The sequence below is a fragment of the Dreissena polymorpha genome, chromosome 4, assembly GCF_020536995.1.
Source record: "Dreissena polymorpha isolate Duluth1 chromosome 4, UMN_Dpol_1.0, whole genome shotgun sequence".
Taxonomy (NCBI): Eukaryota; Metazoa; Mollusca; class Bivalvia; order Myida; family Dreissenidae; genus Dreissena; species Dreissena polymorpha.
The window spans coordinates 43,534,247-43,561,499 of record NC_068358.1 but is presented as its reverse complement, the minus strand read 5'-3'; the positions used below and the strand labels follow the sequence as shown (position 1 = coordinate 43,561,499).

General features: G+C 40.8%; 1 protein-coding gene across 1 annotated transcript; it reads right to left on the bottom strand.

Moving 5' to 3' along the window:
* Nucleotides 1-17,793: 17,793 nt before the first annotated feature.
* Nucleotides 17,794-24,697, bottom strand: LOC127879265 (uncharacterized). The gene is made up of 2 exons (XM_052426034.1): nt 24,665-24,697; nt 17,794-18,639 (listed from the first exon to the last, which is right to left on the bottom strand). The coding sequence occupies exon 2, from the start codon at nt 18,630-18,632 to the stop codon at nt 18,009-18,011; it is 624 nt and encodes a 207-aa protein (XP_052281994.1). The 5' UTR covers nt 18,633-18,639; nt 24,665-24,697; the 3' UTR covers nt 17,794-18,008.
* Nucleotides 24,698-27,253: the final 2,556 nt, after the last annotated feature.

Genomic DNA, 27,253 nt, shown 5'->3' with positions numbered 1-27,253 from the left:
TTTGCTTAAAATAATAAGAGTTTAAACAATTCTAAAATAACTAATTATCCAGAGTGTCTGATGCACTTTATAAAACCTTGTAAGACCTTAATTATTTAACATGAAGTGTTAAAAGTGTTAGTGTGGTCTTTTGTGAGTGTTTTTGTTTTTTTCTTTTCAGAGTATTACCTATCTTAGAATTCCAACATGCCAGATTTGCAGAGATAGATATCGCGATACCTTTTTAGACTGTGATCACATACTGTGCTACGTTTGCAGCTGCGAATTGGAAGAAAGGGGTTAGGTGTGCTCATTTGCAGGTGTCAGTTCAAAATGTCAAAAAACTGTTTTACTAAATAAAACTATGTTTCTTGGACTGATTTATGGCGAGGGAGTAGTTGGGTACGATTGACTAACCAATGAAAACCCAGATGTTTTTTTTTATACAACCGTAACCAAGCTCATACTATGTAATTTTAATCAATATTTAATGAAAAGTATTAAGAAATACCCAAGGAGGGTGACACTCATGATGTTATGATGTTTTTTCATTATTTTGGAAATTAGGTTTTACTCACTTGAGCACAAAGTATTTCTTCTTTTGATTTCCTTGTTGTTCTGTTGGTAAATAGTTTTACATAGACCTATTTAGCGCCATCTTGGCCTTGTTTATTTGACTTGAGGGTTTTAAACATGAGATTCCAGCATATATGTTCATGTATACTTGTGTACTGTTGAATTGTGTTTTATAATTGCTATGTTTTTACAATTCTTATAGAGCACTTATTAAACCAGGGTATCTTAAGTGTGGATATTAATTTGTTCAAATTTGGATATTGATTTCAAATTTCTTAATGTCAGATTGACATTACATGTATAAATATTTGGATATTTTTATATATAACATAGTTTGTTTAAATTTTTTCCAGATTTCATTTCTTACACAATGAAAGTGTATATTTTAGCAATAGTGTCAAATGAACACATTTAAGACAATGGAAGTCATTTTTGATATGGCTGAAAATAATTAATATTGTAAAATTAACTATAAAATACATTTTTAATTCACCCCAGACATTGCTTGATAGCTGGTAAAAATATTCCTGCTAATGAAAGGGAAACTGTCCCTTTATGTAAAACGGTAATTTTTTAAGATTTTATTCTTGAGAACAAAGTTAAAACTTAAGTTTTCTGATAAAAAATGTATACTTTTAGTAACATTTAATAAAATATTTATGTATACTTTTAGTAACATTTTAATAAAAAATAGCAAATACCAATGAACATAAATGTTATACATTGTCATCTTTGAGATTATTATTTAATAAAGCTTACTCAGTTAAAAAGGCCTGTATGTGAAGAGTTTGAAATAGTTCCGTATTACACCAATTTTCAAGTGTTTTTTTTTCGCATTTTATATCCTTCAGTTTAAGTTGTTATCCCCCCTGATAGGTCGGAGGGGGATATGGGAATCGCGATCGTCCGTCCGTCTGTGTGCCCGTCCCGTTTTTGTCCGGATCATAACTTTGCCATTTATCACTAATAAAATTTCACTCATCTTGCTACAAAGGCTCCCTACTATAAGACGATGAGTCTCGCCATAAATTAAGTTTGCTACCCCCAAGATCAATGTCACACTTATAGGTCAAATGTCCATATATGACTATATGATAGTATTTCGCGTCCAGAGCATAACTTCGTCATTTATCAAGCAAATTTCTTTTAACTTTGCAAAAGTGATCCCCATCATAAGACGATATGTCGCGCTTTTCAAACCAGCGTCCCTACCTCCAAGGTCAAGGTCACTCTTATAGGTCAAATATCTTTTTATGACAATATGATAAAGTTTTTGGTGTCCGAAGCATAACTTTGTCATTTATCAAGCAAATTTTAATTAACTTGGCTCAAATGTTCCCCATTATTTGATGATGAGTCGCACATAACAACCATGTCCCATTCTTCAAGGTCAAGGTCACACTAATAGGTCAAATATCTATATATGACTCTATGATACAATGCTTTGTGTCCGAAACATAACATCTTCACTTATCAAGCAAATTTCGTTTAACTTGGCACAAATGTTCCCCATCATTTGCCTATGTGTCGCGCTTCACATCCAGGTTCCTACCTCCAAGGTCAAGGTCACACTTATGGGTCAAATGTCCATATATGACAATATGATAGTGCTTCATGTCCGGAGCATAACTTCGCCATTTATCAAGCGAATTTCATTTAGCTTGGCACAAATGTCCCCCATAATTAAACGCTGTGTCACGCTCAACACCCAGGTCATTACCTCCAAGATCAAGGTCACACTTATAGGTCAAATGTCTAAATATGACAATATGATACAATTTTTTGTGTCCAAAGCATAACTTTGTCATTTATTAAGCGAATTTTAGTCAACTTGGCACATATGTTACCCATCATTTGACGATGAGTAACGCTTAACACCTAGGTACCTACCTCCAAGGTCAAGGTCACACTTATAGGTCAAATGTCTATATTTGACAATATGATACACGGTTTTGTGTCCTGAGCCTTACTTCGTCATTTATCAAGCAAATTTCATTTAACTTGGCACAAATGTTTCCCATCATTAGATTATATGTTGCTTTTAACACCCAGGTCCCTACCTCCAAGATCAAGGTCACTCTAATAGGTCAAATGTCCATATATGATTATATGGTACAATGTTTCGTGTCTGGAGCATAACTTCGTCATTTATTAAGCGCATTTCATTTAACTTGGTTCTAATGTTCCCCATCATTAGACTATGTGTCGCTCTTAACACCCAGGTCCCTACCTCCAAGGTCAAGGTCACTCTTATAGGTCAAATGTCCATATATGATTATATGGTACAATGTTTCGTGTCCGAAGCATAACTTTGTCATTTATTAAGCGCATTTCATTTAACTTGATACTAATGTTCCCCATCATTAGACGAAGTGTCGCGTTAAACACCCAGGTACCTACCTAGAATGTCAAGGTCACACTTATAGGTCAAATATCCATATATGATACAGTTTCATGTCTCATTTGTGTCTGGAGCATTCATTTAACTCGGCACAAATGTTCATCATTATTGTCCAATGTGTCATGCTGAACAGCCAGATCCCAACCCCCAAGGTCAAGGTCACACTAAGACTTAAATCTCTATTTATGGTACAATGTTTCATGTCCTGCTTGCGTCCGTAGCACAATTTCGTCCGCGGAGTTCTTGTTTTTGTTGTTGTTTTTCTTATTTTCTTAACTTTTTGGTAAAATTGATTTCACATTGATTGCTATGCTGTGATATGACGAAAAGTCTGTCTAATTTTAAATAAATAATTTCTAAAATAAACAGTGTCATTATTAATTTTATTTGCCCTTGCTTGACGTAATCATGTTAATGTGTTTAGCTCTACTGTTCGACGCATGTTGAGTTATTGTTGTCAGACCATTGTAGTTGAGGACATCAGTCTAGTTTAAGTGTGTGACTGGTGTCCATTTTTCAACATTTATCAAAGGTTTTCACCTCTTACTTTGAATACTTGCAGCCAGTTGTGTAAACTTTGATAAAAGTTATCATGGGTTATCTTTTTCAATACCTCTGGTTTTTGGATAATTTAATTTGGATTCCAATTGTATAAAAAGATTAACGAGACCATCACATGCTTTGGATATTGTTTTTTTGTTGTTGTTAAAGTTAACAAAGGTCTTTACCAATTTGGACAAATTAAAGCAGTGGACAAAGATAACCGACGGATAAGATATCCAAGTTTTATACAATGGGCTGTTGTTAACTATCAAAAGGAGAACACAAACTTGCAAAACAGATAGTCCAAAACATTTTGGCAGAATTATGCCCCATGTTCAACGTATATATGTTCACTTAGATTTTCACTTTATAATAATAATCTAGCACTGCCCTGAGAAAAGTCGAATGTGTGGATGTCGAACGGTTCTTGTTAAAATATCATCTTGATTACCATCAAACAAATTCAACTAATACAGCCACCTCCGACTTACCTTTGCACTTTCACATACTCGGTGTAGTTGTGCCTTAACAAATAGTCAGTTGTACATAACTTTTAACGTATTTATCCATATATACTGGTGTGTTTGAGGTATGTTACTCAAAGGTCAAGGTCACATGTAGACTACTGCATAATGAAAATTAGTTTGGATATGAAACACTCTTATTGTATGGCATAAAACTGCTATTCTCACCCCACATTGGCGGAACAAGGCAAGACGAGAAGTGCCTTTTGGCAACCCCTGCATTCAAGGTAACACGAGAAAATGACACCTGACAGCCCTCTGACACTACTGCAAGACACAATGATATCAAATTTGACAGTCGTAATGAGTCAGTTTCTCTCGTTTATCTTTAGTCTTTACAGAACCGTCTCAAGGCGCACCTTGTGTTGCCTTGTTCATACCGTATGCCCCAAAAAATATAACTATTTGACCGTATAAGGGCGATTGCCACACATGGGCAGAACAGAAGCAATCCACCGTTCATATGAAATTTGGAAGTGTTACGCAAACAGTGCAGTGATCCAGAAATTATATTTCCAGACACTCTACCCTTCGTGTAATACTTCTTCCCCCGTGACGGTATTGATTCCATATACACCGTAACCTGGTTTGTGTTTTTTATTTATTTCAGGGGGTGTTCATAACAAATAAAGCTAGCATTTTGGCCACATATTTAAATGATATTTTAAAGCGAAACTGACAAAATATGTATTGCTTTATTGACACACAATCATACATGGCAATAACAGCGCATACAAAGCCAACAGCTTGTTTAAAACTAGTACTTGCTCTGCTTTCAGACACAACTATATCTATTAATTGACATTTTGTCGACCAATGCACAAGTAAGCCAGCTTGTAAGGAAATATCATTAAGTTAATTTTTGTTTCATTTCCGTGTTAAACGAGGCTTTCAATGTACATGGTTATTGCAGCAAAAAGCTCTGTTCCTTCTTCTCTGTTTCTAGGTGAGTATTGAAGATTCAAATCTCCGACAGCTGCTCTTGCAATTGTCAGGAACTCTTGTGATACACCAATTTCTGAGAATACTCCCTTTCCACATCATTTAATTCCCTATTGTCAACCAGTGGTATTTTACAATCTCTTGCACCATATACTTCTGGCTGAATGAACAACACCTCAGGTTTTCCTGCAGGACATGAAATTCGGTTATTTCGACGAACACGATGAGTATTCCAAATATTGCAAACTTCATTCAGGTCTTTACTAATGACAGGAAGAAAACAGTATCTAATGCATTATAAGTGCACACTATCAGATGTGTCCAGTAATTCGAAATCACTCATATCTTTAAAATGGTTCATCCAGACATTTCCACACATTTCTCTAAGACTTCGCCAAAAAATCTCAATTCTGACATTTCTGTTAGATGAAACATAGACGAAGCTTAGGATCCCCTGGTACTGATCTGCGTCTGTCCATCGTAATGCCATTTGCACATCACGGACAATAGAATTTTCTGTACCGCGGTCACCGTAAACCCGAACTGGAATGCCACTAATTTCCCCAATGTAGTCTAAATAAAAGCTAGATATGTACATCGGCTTTTTGTTAGAATCACAAAATTTCAGCCACAACACACTACGGGAAAATCCATCCACAGCTCCATGGATTGACAAACCGTATGCCTTCAATTTGTCTCAGCCATCTAAATGGATTGCAAAATTGGGACCATTGTTTATATCAATTCTCCGCCTTAACCTTCCCGCCTGCCTTAATGCAACACCTTGTGGATCAATGAGTCCTAAAATTAGACGAACCATCTCAAATGTAGCTGCAAGAACATGATTAATCAGGAGTCTATGACGCATTTGCCGGTAACCAGCATTTTCACCGGACGCTGATAACTCAAGCAATATTCCTTGAATTATTTCTTCGAGACTGTGCTTACTTTGGCCTCTAGTCAGGCGGTAACGTCTCAAGACTCGGAAAATTGATCGTTCGCTTGTTATTGTTTCATGTCGTATGGCCATAACTCGAAAAATTTCACGTATAGAATAACCTCTCTGACGATGCAAAACAATAAGCTGTGATGATGACATACCCTGAAGATCGGCGTCCTGAATGTCGTATGCGGGCATATCTGGAATTACCATTAAGAAAATTAGAGATCTATTATTCAAATAAAAAATCCAAATGTTTAACAAGTGGCTTTCCAAAGGGAGACATTGGTACTGTACCGTTTTCGACCTTTGAACTCTAAATGTGACATTGACACTGTATAGACTGTTGCATTAATTAATAAAGAAAAATCGCACATCCATTTCTCACCCAGTAATTTCCATTTTTATGTCTGAAAATAAATATGTAAAAACAGCTACATGTATTTTCGCCAACAAAGATGCATTTACATTAAAAATAAAACGATAAAAGGAAACTTACTACTTGCTATACACTTGGAGACTTTTCTAACGCATCACTTATTCATATCAATATCGCTCCCTTATTTTTGAACGGCTTGTGTAGAAATTTGGATCAAGAAAAGTTCATTACATATCTGATAATTCCTGAAAATTTAATTAAAATTGAAAAACAACAAAATATAAAACTTAACAAATTCAAAACGTCACTTCAAAAGTCAAATTCGCAAAATCGTACACCGTTAAATAATAACAATGTGAAAAGTAAAACGCATAAACTTACACGTCTTAATAACTGACCGGCTTGCAACATGCCGATTGAGCCGTTTCGCTCCTGAGTATTCATACAAGCCATATGGTTTTCTTTAATTAATGTTATGTTTTACTCGTGTGAAACCTTACCTAGAATTATGAAAATGCAATTCAATTGAAATAACATGTATATCGCCTTTTACTACACTTGGTGATTTTTCTAACGCAACACTTTTAAATCTTACATATCTCAGTAATGAGTACATATTTTTATTTAAAATTGTGATCATTTGACTACAATATGTGCAAGCAAACGATAAAATCATTCATCCGTGACGATCGGACGCTTTAGCAAGTGGGAAGGATAGCCTGTACAATGCAAAGTGCGCGATTGCGCTCCTGAATATTCATACGAGCTATATTGTTTTGTAAATTAATTTTATGTTTTGCTTGTGTAAGAACCCACCTAAAATAATAAAAATGAATTAAAACTAGAATAAAATTGCGTTTTAACATTTTCACGTGCACAAATATGGAACCACACCTACCCCACGTGCTAAAGCGTCCAATCGTCACGGATGAATTATTTTATGGTGAGCTTGCATATAATGTAGTCAAAGGATCGTATGCAAAATTTTAAATCAATATCTTTACTCATAACTGAGATATTCAAGTTTGAAAAGTGATGCGTTAGAAAAGTCTCCAAGTGTAGTATGCACGTACACTCCAGTCTTGGTCTGTAGGATAAAGCCAATGGTCACCGATTGAAGAGTATCCATTTTTATATAACTGGCATCTTTCGCGAATTTATATTCATAATTTCATGAAGTTATCTGATTTCGAGAAAAGTTATTTGTTTTCGAGAAATCTTCCATTATTTTCATGAAAATTGTATCTGTATGTGTTGGCAGTTTAGAGCACTAACATGCATAAATTCGTGTTAACATAAAATATTTATTTCCGTGAAAATTTATCTGTTTTCGCGAAAAGAATTTCTTTTTCGCGAAATCCTCCATTATTTTTATGTTATTTTAAGTTGATAAGTGGTGGCACAAATATGCTTCCATAATAATAAGACCTTATGGGAATCGGAATTATTGTAATATAACCAACTACCGAAACAAAGTAGTAGGATTGCTCTCCCTTTCAATTCACCAGTTCATTACTGGTTTGAACTTCTTGACTCTGAACGAGTATGAGATTTTATACCAAACGTTCATATACATCAAATTCGGCACACCTGTTTAGCACCACTTCCAGGTCAATCGAGTTATATTTTGTCACTTCATTTATTTAGGTTATGGGTCTCAATGTAGTCATTGTAGTGACTTAAATGTCATGCACAGGTTTCAATGAATGTTTTATTATATGTGTTAGTAACTCGTAAATGTATTACACATGTTGTATTGAATGTTTTATTTCATGCATTAGTATCCATTTACAGTGTCTAAAATATATTGCAAATATTTCAATAAATGATTAATTATATGTATTAATCCCCATTTAGTTACATCAGGGACCTTACATAGGTCCCTGGTTACATATAAATACATGGCACATGTTTCAATGAATGTTTCATGTTATGCATTAGTCTACATGTAGTGACTATAAAATATATTGCACATGTTTAATATACCGGTATTGACAATGTTTCAATGAATGCTTAGTGACCAATAAGTAATGACATTTATTTGTAGTAGTGCATATGTTTTAATGAAGGTTTTATCATGTGTATATCTCTATTCCATTTAGTTACTCTCAAATATAATCCACATGTTTCAATGTATATTTTATTGTATGCATTAATCTCGGTGTAGTAACTCCTTAATATATTGCATATGTTTCAATGAATGTTTTATTGTATGTATTAGTCTCCAAGTAATTACCATTTCATATATTGCACATTTTCAATGACCGCTTTATAGTATGCAATACTTTCCATGTAGTTACAATTAAATATATTGTAAATTTTAATGAATGTTTCATTATATGTATAAGTCTCCATAAAGTTACTATTAGATATACTGCATGTTCTTCATTAATGTTTGTTATATGCATTATTCTGCATGTAGTAAGTATTTACAGAGACGGTATTTAATACTACACATTAGATAACGTCTCTGACATGCTTCAATCAATGTAATACATATTATATTTATGTCTTCAATCAATGTAATACATATTATATTTATGTCTCTTTTTAATTGCTCTTTAATATGTTTAACAAATTTGAACGAATGTTTTATTATATGAATTAGTCTCCATTTTGTTGCTTTTAAATATATTGCTTATGTGTAAATGAATGTTTTAATTTATGTAAAAGTCCTTAGGCACTGACTCTTAAATATTTTGCAGATGTTTAAATGAATAGTCATATTTATTGATCTCCAATTAGTGACTATTAGATATATTGCACATGTTTCCATGAATCTTAATCTACATTTTAAATATAATACACGTCCCAATGTATGATCATTAAATTCATTGCACATGTTGCAATGTTTGGATTCTTGACGTGACTCTAAACATGTTGCGTATGTTTCAATGAATGTTTTATTATAATTATGTTTCAGTCTCCCTTAAGTTTATCTGAAAAACAATGCATACATGTTTCAATGAATGCTTTATCAGGGTGCAGGATCACGTCACTTTTATGGGGTTCACAAATGGATGTTAATGGATGTGAACACATTGGTAAGTGGTGCTATTTTTTCAAATAACTTTTTAAAACAATTTTTCTGAAAGTTTCAATTAGTGCATAAAAGACAAGTTTTTATGCTGCTTATGGCAACGTTAAATACATCTGCACTACTTTGTTTAATAAGCCTGTGTTATTGGCAAAAAAATCTATGTATATATTTGCTTCTAGAATGTTTAATACACACTGCTGGTTTTATTGGTAATTCGATTTTACAGTACTGCGTCTTTAGATATATTTGATTTCTTTACTGGTGATGGCATCATGTCATCGCTTCTGAACTACATCATAAGATCTACTTTTACTGCCTCAGCTGCATGCATTGGTCATCCGATTTATATCTTTCAACTTTATTAACATTTTCTCTCTGATGGGCGTTTCTAGATCGATTTATTTTCTAAGCTTCGCTTTATTTATTTTGAATAATATACGCTTGTATAGATCACGCAGCTTTTTATCATTGCTAATTTTCGTTTTGATAAATTATCGCCTCAGTCTATACGGTTATTCTCTTAGGTTTTACAACCATTACAGTCACATAAACAATCAAGCTGTGTAATATGGATTTTAATGTCATAAATACGTTACCTGCTATCTCATAGCTACTACTTCCGTAGGAGAGTTATATCATCCGAAAATTTTCTGGAACGAAGCCAGGAGCCACCACCTATAAACTAGGCCATAGTGTAATGTAACCTAGGAAAAAATAGATACAATTTAGTCTTCTTCCGGATGCGGGAATTACAACACGACGTTTTAATGGCTCTGATAATTGGGTTTATTTCTAATTATTTGCCGTGTTTTGGTTGAGTTTTTGTTTAGACAAGTTTTAGTATTTGTCTAGCAATTTATTATCCGGATTATTTCATAGGTATCGAATTAAACTTTTGTTTAATTTATGCCTTATGGGCAGTGTGTTTTAAAGCGACCCCTTGGCGTAATCGTTTACATAGTAAAATGGGAGAATGTTAATCAATGCCGTGTATTTGTTGACAAGTTTTAGTATTTGTCTAACACATTATTTTCGGTGTTATTTTCAATTATTGTATTAATCTTTTCTTTAATTAATGCCACAAACGCGGTTTTTGAAAACTGGGAGAATGTTGACCAATGCCGTGTATTTTTTTAGACATCTTTTAGTATTTGTCTAACAAATTATTATCCATGTTATTTTTGATTATTGTAATTTACTTTTGTTTAATTTATGCCATAAACGCGGTTTTTGTGTTCATGAAGCACGTAACGTTCTCTTTTAGAAGTAAATAACTTAGAGAATGTTTATCATTTGCATTATGTGCAAATAGTTAATTAACATGTGCCGTATAATAATCTGGTCTATGACCAGTTAACTGTTGAATATGTTTTACTCTTATATTTCATGTACGAAGGTCACAGAAAACACAGAAAAGCACCGTGCAAGACGTTCACCACGTGGCTTCGGCCATGCATCGGTTGACGTCAGACCATACGGCTCCCATTATACTCTGGTCTTTGCACGGTACCGGGCAAGGCGTCGACCACGTGGCTCTTGCCACACCTCGGTCGACGTCAGACCATATGGCTCCCGCCATACATAGGTCTTTGCCCGGTGACGTCGACCAAGTGGCTTCGGCCATGCGTCGGTCGACGTCAGACCATATGGCTCCCGCCATACTTCGGTCTTTACCCGGTAACGTCGCCGTTCATTTTATGACCGGTCCATTCACCGGTCCCCGGTCAAAGACCGGTCCGGTCCGGGAAACATAGGACCTTCCAGAGCCGCAAGCGTGGAGAAGATCCTGTTCCTGTGGACCTTCGCCACCGGGCACCGTGCAAGACGTTGACCACGTGGCTTCGGACATGCGTCAGTCGACGTCAGGCCATATGGCTCCCACCATATTTCGGTCTTTGCACGGTACTGAGCATGACGTCGGCCAAGTGGCTTCGGCCATTCGTCGGTCGACTGAAGACCATATGCCTCCCGCCATACGTCGGTCTATGCTCAGTGACGTCGACCACGTTGCTTCGGCCATGCGTCGGTCGACGTCAGACCATATGGCTTCTGCCATACTTCGGTCTTTATCCTGTGACGTCACCGGTCATGTTATGACCGGTCCGTTTACCGGGCACCGGTCCCCGGTCATTGACCGGTTCAGTCGCCGGTCACTGGGTATTACCCGGTGACGTAATGTCACCGGTCATTTTATGACCGGTCCGTTCACCGGTCTTTGACCGGTCCGGGCACTGGGCAGGACGTCGAACACGTGGCTTCGGCCATGCGTCGGTCGACATCATACCATATGGCTCCCGCCATACGTCGGTCTATGCTCAGTGACGACGACCACGTGGCCTTGGCCATGCGTCGGTCGACGTTAGACCATATGGCTTCCTCCATACTTCGGTCTTTACCTGGTGACGTCACCGGTCATGTTATGACTGGTCCGTTCACCGGGCACCAATCCCCGACACCAGTCCCCGGTCATTGACCGGTCCGGTTCGGGCGACGGTCAGCAGTCACCGGGTTTTACCCGGTGACGTCACCGGTCATATTATGACCGATCCGTTCACTGGTCTTTGACCGGTCCACACACCGGGCAGGACGATGACCACGTGGCTTCAGCCATGCGTCGGTCAACGTCAGACCATATTGCTTTCGCCATTCTTTGATCTTTGTCCGGTACCAGGCAAGACCTCGACCACGTGGCTCCCGCCATACGTCGGTCTTTGTCCAGTGACATCGACCACGTTATTTCGACCATTCGTCGGTCGATGTCAGTTATGGCTCCCGCCATACTTCGGTCTTTACCCGTAAATGTCACTGGTCATATTATGACCGGTCCGGTCACCGGTTATTGACCGGTCCGGTCCAATCACCGGGGACCGGTCTGGTTCCCGATCCGGTTCCCGATAGCAGGGACCGGTCACAGCCAACAGTCACCGGGTATTACCCGGTGACGTCACTCACCGGTCATTTTATGACCATTACGGTCACCGGTCATTTACCGGTCGGGTCACCGGTCATTGACCGGTCCGGTCACCGATCACCGGCTGTTACCCGGTGACGTCATCGGTCATATAATAACCTCCTCTGATTCATCTTAGTAGGATTTATCGTCTGCTTCGACCCACGGGTATCTTCTAGGTTACCTAGTCGTATACCCCCTGCTGCTACTCCATCGAGTCCAATACTTTATGGCTTCAGAAGTCTCCAGGACACTTGTGCCTTTCAATAATAGATGCTTATGAAATACCTCCATCTGGTATTCCTACTTCTGAATCAGCCGATTACATACCGACCACTGGTTTTGCAGATGGTTCGGTTGAAGCGAGCTCAGAGTCTAACGTTGAGACCGAACATTACTATTTGGCCTCTGTTAATCAGGTCTATACATTATTTTTACCCGCCTCTTCCCTGTCGGCTTCAGGCTTTGCAGTCACCGTTACGGAACAGTTTGCCCGCAAAGTGAGCTCGGCAGGATTAGCAAGGCGATGTCTCGTGTCAACATCCGCCTTCCAAGTGGCTCGACTACAATGTATGTTTTCCAGTCAGTGGAGCCCAAATAATAAGCCTGCTCCATCGCCATGGTAAGCCCATAAGGACTTGACTGAGCTTAAACCGCTTATGGCGGTAAAAGCTACAATCCACTGTACCCGACCCGACTACCGGTTTGGACCTTTCCAAACTGACGGGTCTAGATCCTGACAATAATAAGCTTTTGCTTACTATGCCAGTTGCTTATACCACTATCTTAGTCCCTTACTCCATGTTGGAGACTTGGTAACATAGAGAGGGCCGATCCATAGGTCTGCCTACCAGCTTGACCGCATGCGGCAACAGCCTTGTAGATGGCTTGGGAGGGACCTCATCCTCTCTTCCCTGCCTCAGTTTTCTTGTTGGAACCAGGAGTGAACTCGCTCAGAATTGCTCCTTTCACAGCAGATTTCCTTTTTGGAGGCAGGATACAGGCGGCATTCATGGCTGACCGGGAAGACCAGATCTTTGCTTTTCTAACGAGAAACAACTCTGGCCAGCGCCTAGCTCTTTAGCGTCCAGCTTCTAAGCACCCGGCAACCCCGACAGCCAAGACTACTAGGGAGAACAACTTTTTTTCTCTAAAAGGCCTTCTTCTATTCCACATCCGGTCTTTAACAGGCCGTCTTCCTATAACAGGTCGTCTTCCTATCGGAATTCGTCTGGAAAGGTTTCTTAAATAAAGGGCAAACCCACGCCGGATCAGAAGACTTTCAAGCCTTCGACCGGCAAGGGCGGACGTCCCTAAGGTCACTCCTAGGGATTTTCCTTTCTACTAACACACCTCCGATGCCGGAGGTACCAGTTGCAGCCATACCTCTGCACTTCGCAAATCGATGGCTTATAATTAAGTGTTCAATACTTTCTTATTCTACCGACTTTCAAGTTTGGTCGGAGTGGGGAAATTTCGGTTTGCTGTGAATTTCTTTCCTCACCCATTATTGACCATGAGGCTCCGGCCACCGGTCGGTCTTTTACCGGTCCGGTCCCCTGTCTTTCTGATGGGACGTCTTTTCCGAAAGAATACGTCCTCTTCAGCACTATCTCTCAACTCGTTGGAATTTATCTAAGGGCAATCCGCTTACACAGATTCCCATCCTTCCGTCTTTAGTTCCCCACATTCGGTGGTGACCAGACTAGGAGACTCTCTTGGCAGGAGTACCGCTTCTTCCACCGCAATCTTCCTTACATCTCATACGGATGCGAGCAGGGACGGTTGGGGGCGCTTACCTGTAACCACTCAGCCTGATCATCTCATGTATGTGGTCTCCTCAGGAGAATCACCTGCCCATCAGCAATCTCGAAAAGTTAGCAGTCTTTCTGACTGTTTCTCGTTTCCAACACATCTTCACGACTCCTGTGAGATGGTGTCAACAAACAACACATTAGTCGTGGTTTACATCCAGGCACAAGGGTGAATACATGATCACCGTCTGTATCTGGAAACCAGGAACTTACTCGTTCTTTTCAAGAAGATCAACATTTCTCTCTCGTCCAAACACATTCCAGGTCATACCAGGTCGTCTCAACGCGCTGTCGGACAGTTTGTCTTGCAAACATCAGCTCCTTATGTCAGATTGGACATTTCATCAGGAAGTGACCAACTCGATTTTTCTCACTTTCGGTTATCCACTGGGTTTCCTGTTTGCGACCAGAGACAACCACATACTTCATGTGCGAGTCCAGTTTACGATCCAGCAGCGTTGGCGATTGTCGCGCTGTCGTCCGCTTGAGACCAACTGGTTTCTTACGCCTATATCTCTATGCCTCTATCTTGGAGTATCAAGGTGTGCTCTTGAAAGATCCTCCTGGTCGCCCCATTGGTGGCCCAGGAGATTCTGGTTCAACGACCTTCTCAGTCCCCTGTACGATTTTTCCAGGAAACTTACTCACAGGTCATATTTCCTATCTCAGAGAGATAGATTTCATAAGCTCCAGACATGTTCAACTTCAAGTCTGGCCATTATTTGATAATCCCTACAGAAGAACGTTTTTCTGTTAGGGGTTCAACTCTCGTTGCCTCTGCAAGGAAAAGTCCACCAGAGCAGTCTACGATGCTTTCTGGAAGTTTTTCTCTGACTGCTGTATTCATATGGGATTTTCTTATCTATCTTTTTGATGATAAGAAACTTTCTCTTATCTCCATCAATGATACAGACTATGCTTCGCATAACTTGGCTTTTCGTAAGTCATCACAAGTCTATGCTGATCTACCTATTTCGGAACTGATCCTTGCCATGGAACTTCAACGCTATGTTTCTCGTTCCTTTACCCCTTAAAGGTTTTGGCTTGCGTTCTTTGATCGCTTACTAGGTTCCTAATGAACCCTTTCATCAGGCTTCCTTACAGTTCTTAAAACTGGAAGACCGTTTTCCTTCTTACTATGGCTTCAGCCAAACGGAGAAGTGAAATTCATGCTGTTTCTGTCGAAGACGACCATCTTCATTTTGATCCGATGGTTTCGTCAGCCAGGGTTCCTAGCTAAATATCAACTCCCCTATATGGCTTCTAAACCCTTCAAGGTCCAATGTCCTTCTAGAACTTGTGGACATGAAGATGAAGATAGACTTCTTTGTCCAGTCAGGGCTTTGAAGTTCTACCTCAGCAGAGTAATTCCATTCGAGGTTCTGGCTAGAGATTCTTCATTCCTTATAAAAAGGGGGGGGGGAATGTGTCTGCTGCTTCTGGTTGGGTAGCCTCGATTAAGAAAGGCTCACTATTCTCTCTCATCTAGGGATTCATCCCTTTTTAAGAGCAGACCGCATGAATTACGAGCTCTGTCAATTAGTGGGAGTATAATTATCACACCACACTCTCTAACGTGCTCCGAGATGCTTTCTGGAGGAATCCGACCACCTCTTTTTATCTAAGTTCTCAGGAATGCAAACAAGACAAATTGTATTTGTTAGGCCCCCTTGTGGTTTCACAAACGATAGTGTCTTTTACGACATAGACATACTCTTTTCGGAGAAGTCAAGTCAAAACCGTACTAACGAAGATTACCTGATAACCCTAGTTATGGGTTCTACTATCATTAGCTGATAACCCTGGTTATGGGTACTGCTGTGATGGGGATTGGGGAACCATACGCGAACCTTCCCACTGCATCTGCAAATTCAGCTACGAAAAAGCAGGTAACGTATTTATGACATTAAAACATTTTTTTAAGTAAAATTCATTTAAATTATTAAATATCTCTTATCGGTGAGTCCCACCTCCCACCCCGCTTATCGACTAATATTTTTGTATATATTGGAAGAAGACTGAAGGGTTTCTATTTTTGCCTAGGTAACATTACACTATGTTATGGCCTAGTCAGTTGGGTTTATAGGTGGTGGCTTCCGGCTTCGTCCCAGAAAATTTCAGGATAATATAACTCACGAAACTAGTAGCTATGAGATAGCAGGTAAGTATTAAATACTTACAAGAGCACCGCCATGCAGGTGCAGACCGCTCATCGATTTTTCTTTTTAAAGGTGAAGGGAACTATCAAAAAAGATGGATGTGTGGGGTGGAGAGGGGTATATAGTGTGGGGTGTGGTCATTCATTTGTAACGTGTCTACCGTTCCTTCGGGATATATATATAATGGCTTTTCCTCGGGCTTTCCTTAGCCGTGTGATTTGATAAACAAATAATGTAATTTGCCTCTATACAAGCCGGTTCCGTATGCCCTGTGCGACTTGGATTACTTTAATCACTCGGGTTGACTTGGGTTGACTTGGGTCGACTTGGGTCGACTTGGGTCGACTCGGGTTGACTTGGGTCGACTTGGGTTGACTTGGGTCGACTTGGGTCGACTCGGGTCGACTTGGGTCGACTTGGGTTGACTTGGGTCGACTTGGGTTGACTTGGGTTGACTTGGGTCGATTTGGGTCGACGTGGGTCGACTTGGGTTGACTTGGGTCGACTTGGGTTGACTTGGGTCGACTTGGGTCGACTCGGGTTTTCTTGGGTTGACTTTAGTCGACTTGGGTCGTTTTGGGTTGACTTGGGTCAACGTGGGATGACTTGAGTCAACTTCGGTTGACTTGGGTCGTCTTGGACTTATACCAAAGAGTCTGCAGTGTCTCCCCTCTGCGTTACGCAAGGAAGACAATCAATGTCCCCCCTCTGCGTTATGCAAGGAAGACAAGCGGTCAGTGTTGTACAAGCGACAATCAGTAGCTTGACAGACTCAGGCTGACCTACGAGACCAGACTCGTGCACCGTCTTATATCACCAATGAAAACCTGTGACCCGGACAAAGGTATGAGTCTCTATTGAAGCTACCCAGCAAGCTATGGTGTAATGCGCAAAGTTGCTTGGGTCACTTCTACTCAAAAGGCATCCAAAGTCCCAGATAATTCCAATGGTATACGGTCTCTAATTAATGCAACGTATTTAACGATGTGCTCTGATCGGCAATCGAACGCAGACTGCTCGCTCCCCATAAGAGCAGCGCTTTATATACTGATATATATATACCACGTGACCCGCTTGCTAAAGACATCATCCTACTATTTCATGTAAACACAACCGTACCGTTTCAAACAGTAATTGTATAATACTGTGGCTATATTATGAATACATATTGTGCATCTTAATAACCGGCTTGTATTATTAAATCATCAAATTATGTACATAAAAATACAATGATCAATCCAAAATACACACGCTATTTGCGTGGAACGTACCGAATAGTCGAATGCTTGTTCGCGGGAAATGTACTTTCGTTTTGGTGTAAATAATAGGAAAGAACTAAAAGAATAATGAACCTAAAGGATAAAGTACCGGCAAAAATCGTCACACTACCCACGCCTCCGATTTCAAGCGTCCCGCTTACAATATTTCATATCTAAAAGTAAAACAAATATGTCAATAACATCTTTAATTGACGAACCACGAACTTCTTCCGGTAGTAATACAAAAACAATCGTATACAACAAAAACATGATATTTAAAGTTCAAAAATGACTAGTATCCTGTTGAGTAAAACAATCAAAACAACATGAACGTGACCTGATGAAACAATGAACAAGAAACAGTAACAATAAACTATACAGCTAACTCTAACAGTTCTAAAATCATCACTCTACTGAAAAACACAATCACTTGGCTGTGTGACCCATCGTAATGTGTATGAAAAAGTTCATCTCATCCTGCATTTTGCCCACAAACATTACATCATAGGGGGTTGTCAACACAATGGCATCCCTTGTGTACGAACAACATTGCCTGATTGCCAAATGTAATGTCACATACACTACATCGATGAACATCCATCCCACGATCATCAGTCTGTACGGCTGTACAAACCACCGTTGGCAGGTCCTTGGTCGTACTATCGTCATTCGAAGCGACAGCTTCCGCAGCTGGGCGATCTTCTATCCAGGTGCTGCATGACTGGCTCTCCGTGGAAATACGCGGTTTCTTCGGCGCCCTTACCAGCTCTGGAACCGTTCGCTTTCTGATAACCCTACCGATATTGAAATCAATGCAGGGCTCCCCTGCTACTTCCACCTCTGGGTCGCTGTCCCAACTGCTGTTGCTAGCCACCGTGTCGTCCCCGGGTGTTTTGGGTGTTTGTGCACTTTCCACGGAAGGCGCTTGAGTATGTCCCGTTAGCTTCACGTGACGTTTAAGGTACACCCGTTCCTTAAAGTCTTTTCCACACTCATAGCACGTGTGTCTTTTGGGATTCATTGCGCACTGTGTAACGTGCAGCTCGAATCTTTCACCAGCAGTGACTTCTTCTTTGCATAGCGGACATATGGCCCTCGATATGGGGGTGATCTTTGTGTTAGGCATTCCGGAACTGAAAGTAGAAAAGACATAGTCATGATGCCTAAGTGGTTTACGTCTTTTCCTACTTATCGAACCAAGGTCATCGTGGTTACTACCATCGTGTAAGCCTGGCTCGCTGGGTTCGGCACCCGACACCTCAGTTTTGTCCTTAGTTGTCATAGAATCGGGATTATTTGTGTCTAACTCACCCAAAAGCACTTGAGGTCTTACTTTCCTCAATCTATCTGTGTGTATGACCTGCGCAGATCCAGACCTACCACAATTTACCTTATACAAAACGGTTGCCACTTTCTCAAGGATCTGAAACGGTCCACGCCAGTAAGAAGTAAATTTTTGAGACCACTCTGAACGTTTAACCGGAAAGAACACATATACTGAATCCCCTACATCAAAATGTTCATAGGCAAGTGACCTGTCATGATACTGCTTCTGTCGTACAATTGCCTAACCAGTATATGTACGAACAAACGCATGAGCGGTTTCAAGCTTTTCTTGCAACTGCCACACCCATTTGTTAGGTGGTGTACATTTAGCATATGTTGGCATATCGTATGCTAGGTCCAGAGGAATAGTTGTTTCACGCCCAAGGATCATAAGATTTGGGTTGACACCGGTAGTTTCGTGCTCCGATGACCTATAAGCCATCATAACGAATGGTATCTGGTCATCCCAGTCTCGATGATTTTCATTCACAAATGCGCTGAGCATTGCACACAAGGTTCGATTGAACCGCTCCACCATCCCGTCCGATTCCGGATGGTAGGGTGTCGTTCTAGTTTTTTCTATTTGTAACAGTCCGACACATCTCTGTAAACAGTCTACTGGTGAATTGTGATCCTTGATCCGAATGCACTTTCTTTGGCACACCATATCGTGATACGAACTGTTCCACAATGACACGAGCAACAGTTGCTGCCTCCATATTTGGCATTGCATACGCTTCTGTTCACTTGGTGAAGTAGTCGGATACCACCAAAATGTATTTATTCCCATTCTCGGTCATTGGCAATTCCCCCAAAATGTCGACTGCTATACGCTCCAAAGTATAGCCACTTCTTGTAACCTGCATTGGTGCTCGATTAGTTTTGTTGGGTCCTTTTCGCTTAGCACAAGTTTCACACCCATTGACGTAGATCTGAACATCATGTTGTAGACCCGGCCAATAGAAACGTTGCCTAATCTTTGCCAACGTCTTCTTTATTCCTAGATGTCCTGAGGCCTTGATGTCATGTGCATATCTCAATACCTCTCTTCTCCTACTCAAAGGCAACACTGCCTGCCATTGTATAGTCTTAGTATCAATAACGTCCCATCTTCTCACCACAATGTCATCCTTTACATGTAAGCGCTCCCATTGGTTCCACAGGGATTTCAGATATTTACTTCGAGGCTCAATTTCAGTATGGCTTGGGCGATAATTTCGTGATAGCCATTCTCTCATGGTGGCTATATCAGCATCATTGCTCTGGCACGATTGAATATCAATGAAGACGTAAATGGGATCTTCAGACTCCAACACTTCTCCAAGCGTACACACTCCCAAAATTTGAACCTTGTCCATCACCGGACAGTCACGACCACATTGCTTACATACCCTTCTGCTCAAAGCATCAGCATAGCCATGTAACCTACCAGGCCTGTGCTCAATTTTTATGTCATAAACAGATAATATCTCGAGCCACCTAGCTAACTGACCCTCTGGATCTTTGAAGTTCATGATCCAACGGAGTGAGCTATGGTCTGTTCGTAACAGGAACTGCTTTCCGTACAAATAATGCCGGTAGTACTTGACGAAGTGAACCACTGCAAGCAACTCTTTGCGTGTCACACAGTACTTGCGTTCCGACTTGCTCAGAGCTCGACTAGCGAAGGCAACGACCTTCTCCTCTCCATTCTGCTTTTGTGACAGTACGGCTGCTATGGCCATTTCAATCGCGTCAGTGTCTAGAATGAAAGGTTCGCGAAAGTCCGGGTGACTCAGTACTGGGGCTCCCGTTAGTTTCTGCTTTAATGACTCGAATGCAAGCATGCAGTCAGGTGTCCAGTCAAACTTCACATCTTTCTCAGTAAGTCGGTGTAGCGGTTTCGCTAGCTCCGCAAACCGGTAAATGAAACGCCTGTAGTAACTACAGAGTCCCAAGAATGAGCGTACATCACGCAGGCATCCGGGAATCGGCCAGGTACGTATAGCTTCAGTTTTCTTCGGGTCAGTACGTATCCCTTCTGATGATATCAGGTGGCCTAAGAATTCGACTTCTTCCGCAAACAGATGGCACTTGTTAGGTTTAAGTTTCAGCCCAGCCTCTCTAAACCTTTCTAGCACAGTACTCAAATTTGTCAACATATCGTCAAATGTCTTCCCAGTGACAATCACGTCATCTAAATAAATCAAACATATTTCCCAGTGTTAACCTGCTAACACTATCTCCATCAGACGTTCAAATGTCGCAGGTGCGTTGCATAACCCAAAGGGCATGACCTGGAACTCAAACAGACCTCTTCGACTGGAAAAAGCCGTCTTAGGCTTGTCAGCGTCCTCAACCTCCACCTGCCAGTAGCCTGCATTCATATCCGAGGACGAAAACCATCTACTATCGGACAAGTGGTCTAGAGATTCATCCACCCTAGGAAGAGGGTAGGCATCCTTAATTGTAACATCGTTCAACCGCCGATAGTCAATGCAGAAGCGTTGCTTTCCATCCTTCTTTTTTACAAGAACGATACTGCTTGACCACGGACTCTTGGATGGTCGAATAACTTCTCTGTCGAGCATGTCATTGATTTGTGCGTCCACCTCGTCCGTCATGTTCACAGGGACACGACGCGGTGGTTGTTTGATTGGTTGCGTGTCACCTGTGGGTATCTTATGCTTGATTATACCTGTCCTGCCAATATCATCATCGCCTGTGGAAAACACGTCCTCGAACTTTCTTAGGAGTTTTCCAACCTGTTTGGCCTGTTCCTTATTTAATCCACTCACAGCACGACTGTATAAATCGCGTAAATGGTCTGGCACGGGTGCCTCATGAGGCTTTGTGAACTCATCTACTTTAACTGTGTGTATAGATAGAACGGGGCTGGCTGTAGCAATCACAGTCCGCGGGAAAAGTATCTGCTCTTCCTGGGTAGGATTAAGTATACGTACAGGGAATTTTTGTTGTCCTCGTACTAAGCACTTTGCGACAATACCTCGGCCCATGTCATACGATCTTTGAGCTTGCTCTATCAAGCACATATCTTCCTTTAGAATATCCTCAGACGTTACCTCTGCAGGTATCATCATCTCTGACATTGCCGGTATTTTGACAACTTCACTGACGATCACCCTGTAGCAACCTAAAGTGCCACTTGAAACTAATGGACACCTTTTGCCCAGGATTTCAATAGATTCAGTGTTCATGTCAATCTTACATTTGTGAATCTTAAAGAAATCTAGCCCAAGGATAACATCGGTATCAATATCGGCAACAACAACATCCATGTTGTAGGTCGACCCATGTACGTCAATACTTATGCTGCCTTGTCCCTTTATAGACAGGGGTGTACCAGCTGCAGACACAATATATCTCTAGAAGAATTTGAGGTCTTTTGTTTGACCATATATCAGCATCCAAAGTCTGTCTGAGACTAATGAGAGTGTTGCGCCTGTATCTACCAAACAATCTATGTCGCGTCCATTTATCTTCGCAGGGAGATACAACCCTGACCCATTATATGATGAAGTTTTCACAGACGAGTCGTTTGGTTTTGTGGTGCTGTCCTGGCGAGGTAAACGTGGGTTTGTATCTGACTTGGAGTTAAACTGTCCACCCTGTTTCGAATATCGGTTATTCCAATATTTTCGTTTACCACCAAACGTGGGTGGTTTGGAATTTCTCTGCTCGTTTTTCCATTGCCGGAATTCTTTTTGCAAATCATGTAAGGTTTTTGAAAGGTGTTTTGATGTCAACACCCATGGTTGGATTCATTGAAGTATCCTCCGAAGGTGGCGTTCTTACCGAACTACTACTGACGGTTTTCTTCTCAGCCCTGTAGAATGCGTCCATCTCTACGGTGTGTCGCACAGCATCATTGAGACTGATCGGACGTGCTTGCTTGGTACGTATTCGTAACTCAGTGCTATGTAAGGAATCTATGAACTGTTCCTTTGCTAGTGTCTCGCGTACATCAGCAGAGGCAGTGGGATATGCCAGGTTAGTAAGCCTGCGAATATCCTGGGCTAACTCAGATAGTTGTTCAGAGGCCCGCTGTCGGCGTTCTCTTAATTGCACCCTGTATAATTCCGTTTGGTTCGGCGGGAGAAATCTTTCCTGTAGGGCTTGTACCAAGGCACTATAGTCGTGTGCCTTTGCAGGAAGATTACCAAACACACCCTGTGCCTGTCCCCTCAAAGATACTGCCAGATACAACCCAATTTCTGATTCGGTCCATTTATTTATCTTAGCACATGCATCAAAGTGGGCTTTTTAATCTTGTCAAGACCCCGTACCATCGTACGTGGCAGGCTTCATCATGACTGATGGCTTGGACTTCCCCTGAGTCTCATCAAGAGCCCTTGGTATACCCTTTCTTCGGGTGGTTATAAACCTTTCCGGCGACATCGCTTCGTCAGGCTGGTAATTGTCACCATGAGTCGGGGTTTCAGTACACTTAAAAGTTACTGACCTAGGAGCTTTGGCAAACAACGGTTTGGGTGTGGACGTCGATGTCGATGTATTTGCAGCAAGTTCCAATTCCCTTTCAATACCAGTGATCTCGGATTCAAGCTTTAGTCTAGCATTTTCTAGCTTGACATGCTCAAGTTCGGCTCTTATCCTATCCAAGTCGCTTTGTTCTTGATGTGAAGCCATTATGAGTCGGGATGCTTTAAGGGTCGTCCCAATATATCCCACCGCTGCCACCAATTTTGTAACGTGTCTACCGTTCCTTCGGGATATATATATAACGGCTTTTCCTCGGGCTTTCCTTAGCCGTGTGATTTGATAAACAAATAATGTAATTTGCCTCTATACAAGCCGGTTCCGTATGCCCTGTGCGACTTGGATTACTTTGATCACTCGGGTTGACTTGGGTCGACTTGGGTCGACTCGGGTTGACTTGGGTCGACTCGGGTTGACTTGGGTCGACCTGGGTCGACTTGGGTCAACTTGGATTGACTTGGGTCGACTTGGGTCGACGTGGGTCGACTTGGGTCGACTTGGGTTGACTTGGGTCGACTTGGGTCGACTCGGGTTTTCTTGGGTTGACTTGAGTCGACTTGGGTCGTCTTGGGTTGACTTGGGTCAATGTGGGATGACTTGAGTCAACTTGGGTTGACTTGGGTCGTCTTGGACTTATGCCAAAGAGTCTGCAGTGTCTCCCCTCAGCGTTACGCAAGGAAAACAATCAATGTCCCCCCTCTGCGTTATGCAAGGAAGACAAGCGGTCAGCGACAATCAGTAGCTTGACAGACTCAGGCTGACCTACGAGACCAGACTCGTGCACCGTCTTATATCACCAATGAAAACCTGTGACCCGGACAAAGGTATGAGTCTCTAATGAAGCTACCCAGCAAGCTATGGTGTAATGCGCAAAGTTGCTTGGGTCACTTCTACTCAAAAGGCATCCAAAGTCCCAGATAATTCCAATGGTATACGGTCTCTAATTAATGCAACGTATCTAACGATGTGCTCTGATCGGCAATCGAACGCAGACTGCTCGCTCCCTTTTTTTTTAAATCAGAGTTTATTTACAGGTCCTACCGGCCTCTTCACGAGGTCTTTGAGGTTCGACCTGTGACTGCTCGCTCCCCATAAGAGCAGCGCTTTATACACTGATATATATATACCACGTGACCCACTTGCTAAAGACATCACCCTACTATTTCAAGTTTACAACCTTACCGTTTCAAACAGTAATTGTATAATACTTTGGCTATATTATGAAATACATATTGTGCATCTTAATAACCGGCTTGTATTATTAAATCATCAAATTATGTACATAAAAATACAATGATCAATCCAAAATACACACGCTATTTGCGTGGAACGTACCGAATAGTCGAATGCTTGTTCGCGGGAAATGTACTTTCGCTTCGGTGTAAATAATAGGAAAGAACTCAAAAGAATTGTTGGGTGGGATAGTTGGACGGTCTTTCAAAAATAATATAATAACAAGAGCACCGCCTTGCGGGTGCAGACCGCTCATCTTTTTTCTTTTTAAAGGTGAAGGGACTCTTATTTTCAATCACAAAGGAGGGAGGGGTGGAGTGAAGAGGGGTGTATAGTGTGGGTGTGTGGACATCTATTACATTATCTTCCAAAAATGCGAAAAAAATGCAAAAAAAAATTTGGGGGGGGGGGGGAGGGTGGGGGGGGGGAGGGGGGGGATTCTTTGGTGCGATGGTTGGACGGTATTTCAAACATAAAATAATAAAAATAAATATTTTGTGTTTTTTAACCGTTTCAAAAAAACTATTGGGGGGGGGGGGGGTGAGGTGGAGGGTATAGTGTGAGGGTGTGGTGGTAATTTGTGAGATGATCTTAAAAAAAAAAAATTGGGGAGGGGGGATTCGGGTGGGGGAGGGGGGTGGGGGGGATTCTTGGGTGCGATGGTTGGAGGGTATTTCAAACATAAAATAATAAAAATAAATAGTTGTTTTTTAACCTGTTTAAAAAAAAATTGGGTGGGGGTGGGGGGTATAGTGTGAGGGTGTGGTGGTCATTTGTGAGATGATCTTTAAAAAAAAAAAAAAAAATAGGGGGGGGGGATTCGGGGGGGGGGGGGCACTGGGGGATTGTTTGGGTGGAGTCTATTGTGGTATGTCAGGTAAGAGTAGTTTTGTCAAAGTATCAATCAAATCTAATCATAAACAAGGGCTGTTTGTAAAACATGCATGCCCCCCATATGGGCTCTCCGTTGTAGTGACAGCCATTGTGTGAATATGTTTTTTGTCACTGTATGTCAATGACCTGTGAAATGTATCCAATTAATAGTGCAAAAACCAATCAGGACCTATACTAATCAATTATATCCATTATATGATTGAGTCTTTGATTTTTTGGATTCCTTTCACACATTTTGACTTATTTGACAATATGTGAAACGTGCACACAATTTGTAATGTTTTATTTATTAATGGTAATGAAACATGTTATTTATGGCAGTTAACTCCCCTAGTCAATGACCACCATAGATAGCAATGCAATCTGATTAAAAATAGCCAAGGCTAGTGTTGTGTATTGGGCAAATGTATACAAGTGCAACTTGACCACATGACCAGTATCATGTGTTTACCACTTGTACTAATTGATTTGGAGTTAATACAGTAATGCATGTACACATGAGACACTAAGCTCAAAAGTTAATTATATGTGCCTCTGAAAACTAACCAGAGGAGTGGGTTGAAATTTACAATCTTTACTTGGCATTTGAGGAAATCGGAACTCTCAGGGTTTGGAAAGAACATCCCCAAATTAACTTTTCTTTACACTGTTGTTATTTTTGTTCAATACACAAATATTAACCTAACTTTACAAATCCTGTACAGTAAAGGAAACTAAATCTAAGTTGATATTTTAATATGCTTGATCCTATTTATGTATTAACATTGTTTTATACATACAAACTGTGTTTTTCAATTAACAAGCAGATTAAAAATTAATTATATGTTTATGTATAATTTGAATTGACAAAATTAAATGCAAGTTGCGTAGCAAGAATTACATGTTTGATTTATTGTCAGTGAATCGTGACATTTTCTCAATGTTTCAGACCACCAGTTTGTCAAAGCTATCAACCGCTTGGATGGTCAAGCTAAATAGAATTGACCCAGCAAATCACAACTGTCCTGTTGCCATATAATATTACATATCATATAACATTGGTTTTTTAAATGTTGAATTCTCACGTCATTTCCATAAACATAGTATTTACTGGCACAGAAACAAAGGCTTATACATCATTATGAATGAACATGTGTCAAAAATTCAATTTGTAAGTCTCTTTACTGGACAGTGTGAAAACAGAATAAACTAGTGACCTGAAAATCAATAGGGGTCATCTGCGAGTCACGTTCAATGTACCTATGAAGTGTCATGATCCTAGGCAAAAGCGTTCTTGAGTTATCATCCGAAAATCATTTTACTATTTCGGGTCACCGTGACCTTGACCTTTGACCTTGTGACCTCAAAATCAATAGGGGTCATCTGCAAGTCATGATCAATCTACCTATGAAGTTTCATGATCCTAGGCATATGCGTTCTTGAGTTATCATCCGAAAACCATTTTACTATTTCGGGTCACCGTGACCTTGACCTTTGACCTTATGACCTCAAAATCAATAGGGGTCATCTGCGAGTCTTGATCAATCTACTCATGAAGTTTCATGATCCTAGGCGTATGCATTCTTGAGTTATCATCCTGAAACCATTTTACTATTTCGGGTCACCGTGACCTTGACCTTTGACCTAGTGACCTCAAAATCAATAGGGGTCATCTGCGAGTCATGATCAATCTACCCATGAAGTTTCATGATCCTAGGCATATGCATTCTTGAGTTATCATCCGGAAACCATTTTACTATTTCGGGTCACCGTGACCTTGACCTTTGACCTAGTGACCTCAAAATCAATAGGGGTCAT

What these genes read in the sequence shown, in the direction of transcription:
- LOC127879265 (XM_052426034.1), bottom strand. Translation starts at nt 18,632, where the DNA reads ATGCCTAACACAAAGATCACCCCCATATCGAGGGCCATATGTCCGCTA.